The sequence below is a fragment of the Haliotis rubra genome, unplaced genomic scaffold, assembly GCF_003918875.1.
Source record: "Haliotis rubra isolate DU_JTF1 unplaced genomic scaffold, ASM391887v1 Scf2186, whole genome shotgun sequence".
Taxonomy (NCBI): domain Eukaryota; kingdom Metazoa; phylum Mollusca; class Gastropoda; order Lepetellida; family Haliotidae; genus Haliotis; species Haliotis rubra.
In genome coordinates, this window is record NW_025766210.1 from 13,854 (window position 1) to 26,013 (window position 12,160).

General features: G+C 36.6%; 1 protein-coding gene across 1 annotated transcript in view; it reads left to right on the forward strand.

Moving 5' to 3' along the window:
- The window catches only part of LOC124277133 (amine oxidase [flavin-containing]-like), a 30,552-nt gene that overhangs the window by 12,663 nt on the left and 5,729 nt on the right, over positions 1-12,160 (forward strand). The window contains 2 exon segments of the mRNA XM_046712789.1: positions 3,133-3,252; positions 11,640-11,702. Coding sequence (XP_046568745.1) covers positions 3,133-3,252; positions 11,640-11,702 — 183 coding nt within the window.

Here is a 12,160-nt window from a genome sequence, read left to right on the forward strand (position 1 = left end):
AAGAGCACTGTAAATTTATCTCCACCAAACCAAACAGGAGGAAAAATGCAACAGATTATTTCCTCTATCATCAACAACTACGCAGAGTGAAGTCTCATGTACTATATCTCCATTTGGATCAGAACTGTCATACTACGTGCATATGCGGATGGACCTATTCGACCCTCCATGAGCTTAATACTCATGATATTATAAGCTAACTTCTACAATTGTTCTACACAAATGTGATTGAAATAATGGAGGGTTATTTCTGGAAATCGATATGGTGGTTGCAAACCATTATCTGAGAGATATCACCACCGAGGGCGTCTCAGGTATACACCAATTCGATCCCATGGTCCTCGCACAACAGCTGACAGTTCCTCGGAGGAGAAGATAAGTCAATCTAACAGATTTTTACTTATCTTATAACAATACTAAATAGCTTCATGCTATGTATAATTTACTTAAGTTCCTTTTATCATCACAGTACTATGATTATTACATCATACAATATATAAGTTAACAACTCTACAGAGTTTGTTATTATATATATTTACCTTAAGTTATTCATATCTTAAGAGTAATACTATGGTTACATGATAAATGCATTAGCTAACAAACTCTACAGAGTTTTTGGCTATTTTATACATAGCTTAAGTTAATTAAGCTAACAAACTCTGAGTTTTACTATTATATAGGTAACTTAAGCTAATTATACCTTAAGCATAGTACTATACTCATATTATTAAAATATATTGGCTAACAAACTCTAAGGAGTTTTGCTATTATATAGGTAGCTTAAGCTTATTCATATCTTAAGCTTAGTACTATGTTTATATCATATAAGTAGATTAGCTAACAAACTCTAAAGAGTTTTTTGCTATTTGGCTTAAGTATCATCATATTTCTAAGCAATATGGTTATATTATAACATGTATTAGCTAACAAACTCTACAGAGTTTTAGCTATTATATATGTAACTTAAGCTTATTCATATCTTAAGCGCAGTACTATGTTTATATCATATAGGTATATTAGCTATCAAAACTCTAAAGAGGGTTTTGCTATTATATATTTAAGCTTAAGTTTCATCATATTTTAAGCTTTATGGTTACATTATAACATGTATTAGCTAACAAACTCTGACGGAGTTCTTGCTATTATATATGTAGCTTAAGTTTTCCTTCATAAGCTCAATACTAGGTTTATATCATAGCTAACAAACTCTAAAGGGTTGTTTTGGCTATTATACAATTAGCTTAAGTTTCATCATATCTTAAGCAGTATGTTTACATTATAAAGGTATTAGCTAACAAAACTTCGGTGAGGTTTTGTTATTATATATATATAGCTTAAGTTTCATCATAACTTAAGCTCAGTACTATGTTTTTAACATAAAAGTATATTAGTTAATAAACTCTAAGGAGTTTATTTTGCTATATACTTTTAGCTTAGAATCTAATCTTATCTTAAGCTTAGTACTATGGTTACACTATAAACATATTAGCTAATAAACTCTACAGAGTTTTTGGCTATTATATATGTAGCTTAAGTTAATAATATCTTAAGCACAATACTATACTCATATTGTAAAATATATTAGCTAACAAACTCTCGGGGTTTTGCTATTATATATGTAGCTTAAGTTCATTATATCTTAAGCACACTACTATACTCATATTGTAAAATATATTAGCTAACAAACTCTCACGGGTTTTGCTATTATATATGTAGCTTAAGTTAATTATATCTTAAGCACACTACTATACTCATATTGTAAAAATATATTAGCTAACAAAACCCTACAGAGTTTTGCTATATATATGTAGCTTAAGTTAATTATATCTTAAGCTCAGTACTATACTAATATTATAAATATATATTAGCTAACAAACTCTACAGAGTTTGGCTATTATATATGTAGCTTAAGTTAATTATAGCTTAAGCACAGTACTATACTCATATTATAAAAATATATTAGCTAACAAACTCTACAGAGTTTGGCTATTATATATGTAGCTTAAGTTAATTATAGCTTAAGCACAGTACTATACTCATATTATAAAAAAAATATATTAGCTAACAAACTCTACAGAGTTTTTGCTATTATATATGTAGCTAAAGCTTATTCATATCTTAAGCTCAGCATTATATCTATATCATATAAGTATATTAACTAACAAACTCTAAAGAGTTTGCTATTATATAATTAGCTTAAGTTTAATCATATCTTAAGCTTAGTACTATGTTATATCTTAAAGTATTTTAGCTAACAAACTCTAAGGAGTTTATACTAGCATATTAACAAGCTTAAGTCTATTAGTCTTAAGCATTGTATTAATGTTATATATACTTTATCATAATAAGTACATGATAATAACCTTTTATATGGCAGCTGATAAGTTAGCAGCAGGAATTCATCAGTTCAGTGCCTTTATGAAGTTCCCATAGGGTTATTACAATCATCACAGTTCAAATCACTAATTATTAAAATCCAAAGTATTAGATATTCCCACCTCCGTTCCGTAGGATGCTACAAGCAAAAAGAGCATGAGTCAGGATAAGGAAAAATATGTAATTTTTGGAGTAAAATTGATATTTTATACTTATCCTGACTCATGAGGTCAGCCCTCCCATCCTCCCCAAATAACACTTTGGATTTCCTGTAAATTCAAATGTTGGGCTCAGTATATGAGGAGAGTGAGGCACATGGGTAGAGGTGAAGCCCTCGTTCAGCTTGTGAAAGGAGGTAGCTTCGTGGTGAATACTAATTAGTGATTTTAAATTGAAGGGAGCTTCAATTAGGGAGATACAAGTGTTCCACTATGTTAGCAAGAAGAAGAAGACAAGCAAAAGAGCATGAGTCAGGATAAGTATAAAATATCAATTTTACTCCAAAATTACATTTTAATTGCGGTACCCGACATGACTGGGCCCTTTTGTGTCCCTTTTTTATGAAGAATCATGATACTGTTTGGTACATCTGATAGAAAGAAAACATCCAAGTTCGCTGCCGTTTGCCCACTTGGGTCTGACGGGAAATCAAGATTGGTATAACAGGTTTAAAGTTTGGGCATGGTAGAAATTATTTTGACCAGAATTTAGAGGGGGTTGGCAAGCATCACATCACTTTTTTTATATATACTGTAATTCTTCAGTGATCTGAGGAAGCCCATCGGCAGGATGTACTTTGCTGGGACCGAGACGGCAACCAAGTGGTCCGGCTACATGGACGGCGCAGTGCAAGCTGGGGAGCGGGCTGCCAGAGAGGTAGGAGACGACTTTTAACTGCATCTTGTGGGATGCTGGTACATTAAGTGTATTAACTTTAGAATGACAGCATGACTCTAGATCAGTGTATGTAACACACATCCTGTGTAATGGGAGAACATAATGTATAACAGCAGAAGTTAGTGTGTAATGGGAGAACAGTATGACATTATTTGTCCCAGAACAACATCCTGTGCTCAAACACAATGTCTAACAATTGAACGTCATGTGCAATAGTTGAACATCATGTGTGGTAACTGGACGTCATGTGCAATAGTTGAACATCCTGTGTGGTAACTGGACGTCATGTGCAATAGTTGAACATCCTGTGTGGTAACTGGACGTCATGTGCAATAGTTGAACATCCTGTGTGGTAACTGGACGTCATGTGCAATAGTTGAACATCATGTGTGGTAACTGGACGTCATGTGCAATTGTTGAACATCCTGTGTGGTAACTGGACGTCATGTGCAATAGTTGAACATCCTGTGTGGTAACTGGACGTCATGTGCAATAGTTGAACATCCTGTGTGGTAACTGGACGTCATGTGCAATAGTTGAACATCATGTGTGGTAACTGGACGTCATGTGCAATAGTTGAACATCCTGTGTGGTAACTGGACGTCATGTGCAATAGTTGAACATCCTGTGTGGTAACTGGACGTCATGTGCAATAGTTGAACATCATGTGTGGTAACTGGACGTCATGTGCAATTGTTGAACATCCTGTTTGGCAATCGAACATCATGTCCAACTGTTGAACATCCTAGGTGGTAACTGGACGTCATGTGCAACAGCTGAACATCCTGTGTGGCAATCGAACATCATGTGCAACACACAAATATCCTGTGTGACAACTAAACATAATGTGCAACACTCATAAATCTTGTGTGACAATGGAACATACTGTCCAATATTTGAACATCATGTGCAACGCTAAGAAATACTATGTGACAGTGGAACATTATGTGCAACATTTGGACATCATGTGCAACTTAAACATCTTGTGTGACAATCCAACATCATATTCAACACGCGACAATGGAACAATATCTGCAACATTTGAACATCATATTCAACACTCAAACATCCTGTGTAACAATCAAAGATCGTATTCAACACTCTAACATCCTGTGTAACAATCAAAGATCGTATTCAACACTCTAACATCCTGTGTAACAATCAAAGATCGTATTCAACACTCTAACATCCTGTGTAACAATCAAAGATCGTATTCAACACTCTAACATCCTGTATAACAATCAAAGATCGTATTCAACACTCTAACATCCTGTGTAACAATCAAAGATCGTATTCAACACTCTAACATCACGTGCAACACTCGATCACTGGACCATCATTTGTCATTGTTGGTTGGTAATTGGGGGGTTGTACCGGAATTGTACCTGAAAGTCATTCATTTCATTTTTTGTCTACAATTGCCTGCAATTACTTTTGGTCTATGTGGTTCACACTTTCCTGTCATGTTGTTAGTTGAAAAGTTCCCTAGTTGATGAAATCCCTAACTTCCTAAAATGTGTTACATAATTTCTCCTAATAATGAACGCGAGACATGAACCAGTGTGACAACCATGTTTATTCCATGATATGCAGGTACATTAGACCAGGAAGTGAAGTCATATGATATGAAACATGAACATGTGGAACTGTGAATTAGGAGATAAACATCATGTGTTAGCCAATTTCCGGTGTTATTGAGTATTTAAAGCATGGGAATTCATTTGGGACCGATGGCGAATAATGAAATATTCCCGCGCTTCAAATATTCAATAACACACAGAAATTGGCCAACACATGATGTTTATCGACATTATAAACACAAAAGTAAACCAAAAGGTCCACACACTGTGTCTGCACTCATTGACATCAAGTATGGGTACATCAGCAAAGTTTCATCAGCCGCCGATTTCGGCGGGTTCCCATGGTAGCATGTAGAATTGCATCTGCAGCATCTGGACTTAACGTGACAATATGATTTGAAATACGTCACCACAGCTGATGACGCAACAATACAATTGTGTGCGATATATAGAGAATCTCACCCAAGTGTCTTCTGATATCAATTATATCAACACAAGTTGATAAAGTTACAAATATCCGAGGCTTGCCGAGGATATTTTTACTTTATCAACGAGTGTTGATATATTTGATATCAGAAGACACGAGGGTGAGATTCTATTTATCATCCAGAATCACTCTTCATTAATTTTCAATGAAAATGTACACCTCTGAACATGGTACTGCCATTAGACTTGCAGTACAGCGATGTCATAGCATTGTTATGTCATCAAGTACATGACGTCATAGCATTGTCAGGGCATTGTACAAAATCTACTGTCAAAACGATATCTCCTAGGAGATATCGTTTGATCTCACACAAGCGATATCTCCTGTGGAACACAGTTTTGGATGATAAATGTACGTGTCAATACACAGTGAATAGTCTTGCAATTTTCAGGAATCGAATACCATTCGATCATGTTTTTCAACCAATCAGATTACAGCTCACAGTGCAGGGCTCCAGATAATTTTTCAACATCAGGAGTACGTACGTACTCCTTATATTTTCAACAGTGGAGTACTGGAAAACAATTAGGAGTACAAGTTGGACTTACAGAAGTATCAGTAATCTTGTGTTTCGTTCTTATATGCACCACAACATTGATCTCTTATCTAAACAGGTCAATAAACAATAAAACAATACTTAAAAAAAATTCGTCTCTAAATGATTCTAAGACCCTACACCATTGCTGTAGTGCGTATCTGCTACGTTTTCTAAAATTATTTCCTACTGTATCGTGCCTATTTTATATCCGTACATACGCCGATACGGCCCTTATCTGGAGCCCTGACAGTGACTTTTGGTTTACAATGAATTATGGATTCAAAGGAATAGTATGTTTTGGTTCAAAATGTGTCTGAGTTTATATAACATTCGGAACAACTATTGTGTTTTATTACCTACGAGGGCGAAAATATAGGGGTTCATATTTTTCATACGATGCCCTAGGGCAAAATATCACTTTGTTATGGTGGTGTGACGTCATGAACAATGCAATGACGTCACGTTTCTTCTGTGACTTTGCGTTCTACATGCGGCAGCGTAGCCAGCCTATGTTTGAAAGCAGATTTGGGTTTATTTTCAATTTGACAACTTCGGTAATAAACAGTGTTAGAAATAGATTCAAACTGTCACTAGCAGGTGGGGCTAATGGCCCAAATATGTCACTAGACCTTCAGATACCTTACTGGCCCGATTAATTCATGGTAATTTATAGACAATAAAACAGCACATATGAGAATAATTAGAATATTCATTTCACAAAATAATTGTTTCAAACTATTAACTCTGAGCCTCTGACATTGATGGGACACACTCTAAGAATACCCATATATTTTCAAATTATCTTCATATTAAATTATCTTACGGACTTCAGTCATCTAATCATTCCCAACGAAACTGCACAATTCAGAGAGGATAGTGAAAAAAACCAAAATCACTTCAGTCCAAAAAAAAGTTATTTTCCAAAACTACAACTTGTAAATGAACAGTCTGTACTTTTTCAGCACTCAGTGAACATTATTAAACTTGCAGCACTAGTTTGAAGTAAGGTACCTGTAAGAGCCCAAGTAATTTACATTCATGGGTAACTAGTAGTACCAACATAAACCACGAGAAAATGAACTCTTTTGTTCTTGTTTTGATTCAAACATCGAATAAAGAAACAATTAATACATCTGAAAAACATAAAAAATGTGTACTCAGTAAAGCATATGTCACACTGTTGACGCCACATAATACCTGTTCAAGATCCAGAATTGACTGAACCACGCATAGCACATTTACATTGTATCGAAGATTAAATCAGAAGCCTGAAAATAAAACGTTCCCTTTCAAGAAAACGCCATGGAATCATACCGGTACAAAATGGGAATGAATATATTTTGGCTTTACCATCTTACAGTTCTACTGCGTGACGTATATTATGTTGTAACTTACTTTCATGTTAAATTCAAAGACTGAATTTCGATCAAACTCCACAGATGACAAAAACAGTAAAAATCTTTGCTACAGATATGTAACATATTTCTGAAAACATGTCCGAGACAGTCGTGCAACATTGAGATATCTACAAGCAACAATTACACAGTGAGACATTGGAATAAAACATTTGTTTACTTTTGTATCTAACCTCATTTATGGTAAATCAAAGAACAATCTGTATAGTTGACAAAACGTACGCTTCAATTTCATCAACATGTTAAATCGTTTTATCATCTTAAGTAATGATTCCGAAAGAAATATTTGTATGAAATTTACCTAACACCTTTCGTAATTTACGTTAGGGTCAAAAAGTGGTATGATCGACAGTGGAATCCATAGAATGAGCATTGCTTTGCTCGCATGCAGAAATTCGGTTACCAACACGTGATTGTTGGTGTTTTGGGGTTTCCCGTGTAACGTCATGGACCATTTATAACTGTCAATTAAACGTAAATTACAAAACTTAAATTACATTTTGTTTATCTAAAGTGATCATCCGGGTTCTGAGGCTGTCTGTCTGCGTCAATGCTGTATTAAACTATAGAAGGAAATGTTGGTTCATAATGCCTCGTAGCAAAGTTACAATATCAATAACGGTCACGTATGATTACGTTCTTAAAAAATCGGTCTTTAAAACGAACATTACTGGTCTGTGTACAACTAACCTGTATCTCTCGTAGACATAACCTGCTTGTTGTCTAAACTATATCATTCATTTTTTGGTATTGTAACACTGTAAAATTATTGTCCTCCTGAGAGGGTACGTAAGTCCCAAAACATTCAAAGTAAATTTAAACTCTCCACTTTTTTAATCGTAGCATATGTGTATTTTTAATGTATGGTTAATTACATCTAAATTGCTAACAGCTGAAGGGATGATGTAAATCCAGCTAGGGCCCAAGCAGGAAGCTAATGTACTGCAAGTCCCCATGGCCCTAGTATGGTGGTCTACCTTCAGTTGCTGTTATCTATAGCCAGCTTTTATATTGTATTGTACTATATAGTATATGATTTTAAGTTCAATGCTAGTTTTAAATCTCTAACTGTGATATGCTAGTTGTTTACTGTCCTTTCGAGACAGATTTTATATTTTAACCAGGGGTTCAAACATCCCATTGCCCGACGCCCGGGACAAGTCAGTTTTCATTTCGGGGAATCAAATAATGGTATCTTACTTGTCCGTGGGCTGCTAGATAATTTCCACATATGGTTTCAAACTGCAAATAAACTTGGATTAAATTCCATATCTGCTCAAAATGTAGCTATTAAATTTCGCAATGATAAGGGCGGTGGGGTAGCCTAGTGGTTAAAGCGTTGGCTCGTCACGCTAAAGACCCGGGTTCGAATCCCCACATGGGTACAATGTGTGAAGCCCATTTCTGGTGTTCCCCACTGTGATGTTGCTGGAATATTGCTCAAAGCGGCGTAAAACCAAACTCAGTCAGTCAGTCGCAATGATAATAAAGTAGAGTTATCTTTCTTTGCTATTTATCACTTTTCAATAAATAGTCCAGTAAGCATTAACATCAAATACCATGTTGGTTTCTTCTTTCATAATTACATCATGATTATGTCATAAAAGCGGGGCAAGTGGAAAATTAGTCAGGACAAGTTACTTTCTTCAAGTCACTTGCCCAGTGGCAAGTGACTTTTTAAAAAGATTTTGAACCCCTGTTATAACATTATAAAGTAGTTACATATTAACTGTTTTAGTCACGATATGGCTGAAATATTGCCAAAGTGACTAAATTGTAACTCACACACTCACTCAATTTGATATTGTAACAGTTTCTAGTTTTTAGTTGTGGGTAATACAATCTGACCTAACGTAAATTACACGCGTGCTGTCGACAATTGTTTGTTGCTTACATTACAAGTTTGTATGTTTGCACAGGTGTACTTGATGGGGTTTTTTCATAAACAGTTCCTGATTGCTTTCAAAACTTAACTACATTTGACTTGTGGTAGCGGTGGTCATCTTAGAGGCAGCTTTTATTGACGGGAACGTCACTCACCGACACCAATAAAACCGTACCCCCTACCCATGTATGTCAATCCATACTAGGCATTTGTTTCAATGACGTGTTAAGTTTTCTATTCTTTACTTGTTATCATTAATGTATTTAAAGATCTAAAAGTGATTTTGGCCTCATGAATCGCATCTTGCAAACTCAACGACTGCAATTGTCCACTCTCACTGGGAATGATAGTCTGTCATACAGACCCTGAAGCAAATGTATCTAAGAAATCCCACGCAAGTCTAGAAAATGTGGCAAGTCTAAATTTCCACAGCTTCTGAAAATGAAGAAAGTCCCTGGGCTCCTTTTTATTGTATTTCCCGTCAGTGACACAATGTCAGGAAGTCGACTGACTTTACTTTGAGTGCTGGTCCATTGTGTACGAACAGGACACAGACATTAGGACTAAGCAGCATCTTCCGCACAGCAGTTACATGGAGCATTGTTCTTGTATCTGTTTATTCCTGGTTAGAGAACAGACTAGAAAAATGATTAGTCCCTGAAAATATATATAATTTTGATAGTAACAAATAAACCCATTTAAATTGAAAAGGAGTCCCAGTGAGCCCAGAGATTCAGGAACCTGAACCTGAGAAAATCTAGACTTGCTTCATTTAGAGCTTTAGTACTGCAGGGAGGGCTAGGCATTAGGGACAATAATGTGGTTCAGGGACTGTGAGACATACTAAACCCTCCTCAGCCGCCTGGGTTTTACTTTCAACCAGTGGTGAATGGCTTCATTGGGGTCATACTCTGGCACTTCAGAATCTGACCAATGACGTTACTGCTTACGATTTAGATAGTTATTTGTAACAACGTGCATTTGACTATTTGTTTGTGTTTTTGAGGACATGATCAGCTCCTAAATTATCACTAGCCAGGCGGGCCAGCTTCAGCAACTTTTGACAGGCCCGAGCAAAGGTCAACTAGCATTTTGCTAGCGGGCAGGCACTTATTTCGAACACTGGCAATACACAGAATATTATATTTGTATCTGTATCATACTATGTTTACAACACTCGTGCCTAAATATCGGTATATCCCTCGCTCTCGCTCAGGAAATACCAACATTTAGGCACTCGTGTCGTAAACATTGTACGACATGGGCACTCATATAATATCCTATATTTATTCTGATGGGTTGTAATAACATGTCAGTTGTTGTCATCATTCTTAATATTTTGTTAGTTGTTTACTACTAGTTATATTCAAAGCCTGAAATGAATGACATCTGTTGTAAAATTTACGGCAGCAATGTGTGAGAGACAGTGCTGGTTCATCAGGTAGCTTGTCCTAGTGTCAACTTGAATACTGTTGGCTCATGTTGAATGACAGGCTTAGTTATGTTTCACACATAGACAATTAATTGCTTGTGGGGGCAGTGGGGTAGACTTGTGGTTAAGGCGTTCAATCGTCATGCCAAAGACATGGGTTTGATTCCCTACGTGGGTACAATGTGTAAAGCCCATTTCTGGTGTACCCCGCCGTGATATCGAAGGAATATTGCTAAAAGTGACATAAAAGTAAACTCACTCACTGTTTATGATATTCAGTATACAAGGGAAGTGAGGTGAGGTGATATGAGGTTAACGTCGTGCTTGAGAAATTTTCGCTCATATGACGACGTGCATGCGTGTGTATTTGTGGCTGCTTGTACTAGCCCAGACTGAAGCTGGTTTTATAGTGCTAGCCCACTGAGATACCATGCCGCAGTGAAGCATGAATACCCCACTCAGACACATTATACTGACTCCGAGCCGACCAGTCCTTGTTGTACCCATTAATGCCGGGCGCCAGGCAGGGACCAACAAGTACCGTATTTTAGCGTCTTTTGGTATGACGCGGTCGGGGATCGAACCCGCGACCTTCCGCTCATGTTCGGAGCAATGTAACCCTAGAGCATCGTGTAGGCACAAGAACAGGTACAACACCAGAACATCATGCGTAACTCTAGCATATCATGTTCGGAGCAATGTAACCCTAGAGCATCGTGTAGGCACAAGAACAGGTACAACACCAGAACATCATGCGTAACTCTAGCATATCATGTTCGGAGCAATGAAATGTAACTCTAGAGCATCGTGTAGGCACAAGAACAAGTACAACACCAGAACATCATGCGTAACTCTAGCATATCATGTTCGGAGCAATGTAACTCTAGAGCATCGTGTAGGCACAAGAACAGGTACAATACCAGAACATCGTGCGTAACTCTAGCATATCATGTTCAGAGGAATGTAACCTAAGACAATTTGTCAGTGTATCTCATCACATGTTCATGCTGTATCCCGTTCTGTTCCCAGATTCTCCACACCATGGGCAAAATCAGGGCTGACCAAATCTGGCAGACAGAGCCAGAAGATGCGGTAAGATGTTCATCTATTGGTTGAGTTTATAGCACTGCCCTCAGCAATATTCCAACAACATGATGGCAAGATATTTTATGGATTTAAGCTGCTTGTTTCTTTCCCACACAACGTTTCGGGATCATTACAGATCCCTTTACTTCCATTTTAATGCCGCTAAAGACATTCTACCATGACTATGTGAAATACTCAAATTTGATTAGACAATCAATAAAATTAGACACGATCAATCCTGGATTAAATATGCGTCACCGCTTTACTACGCACGTGTACAACACTGCCGCACAACTTCAGCTTGACCACCAATATGGCTAATATCAACACAACAGACGTGATGGAAATGCTTATAAAACATTTATTAAACTCTAAAAAAACAATTATATGATTTTTCCTCCACAATTATTAGGGAACCTAACTATCACATTACTTTGTATTATAAAAATATTAAAATTCAATTA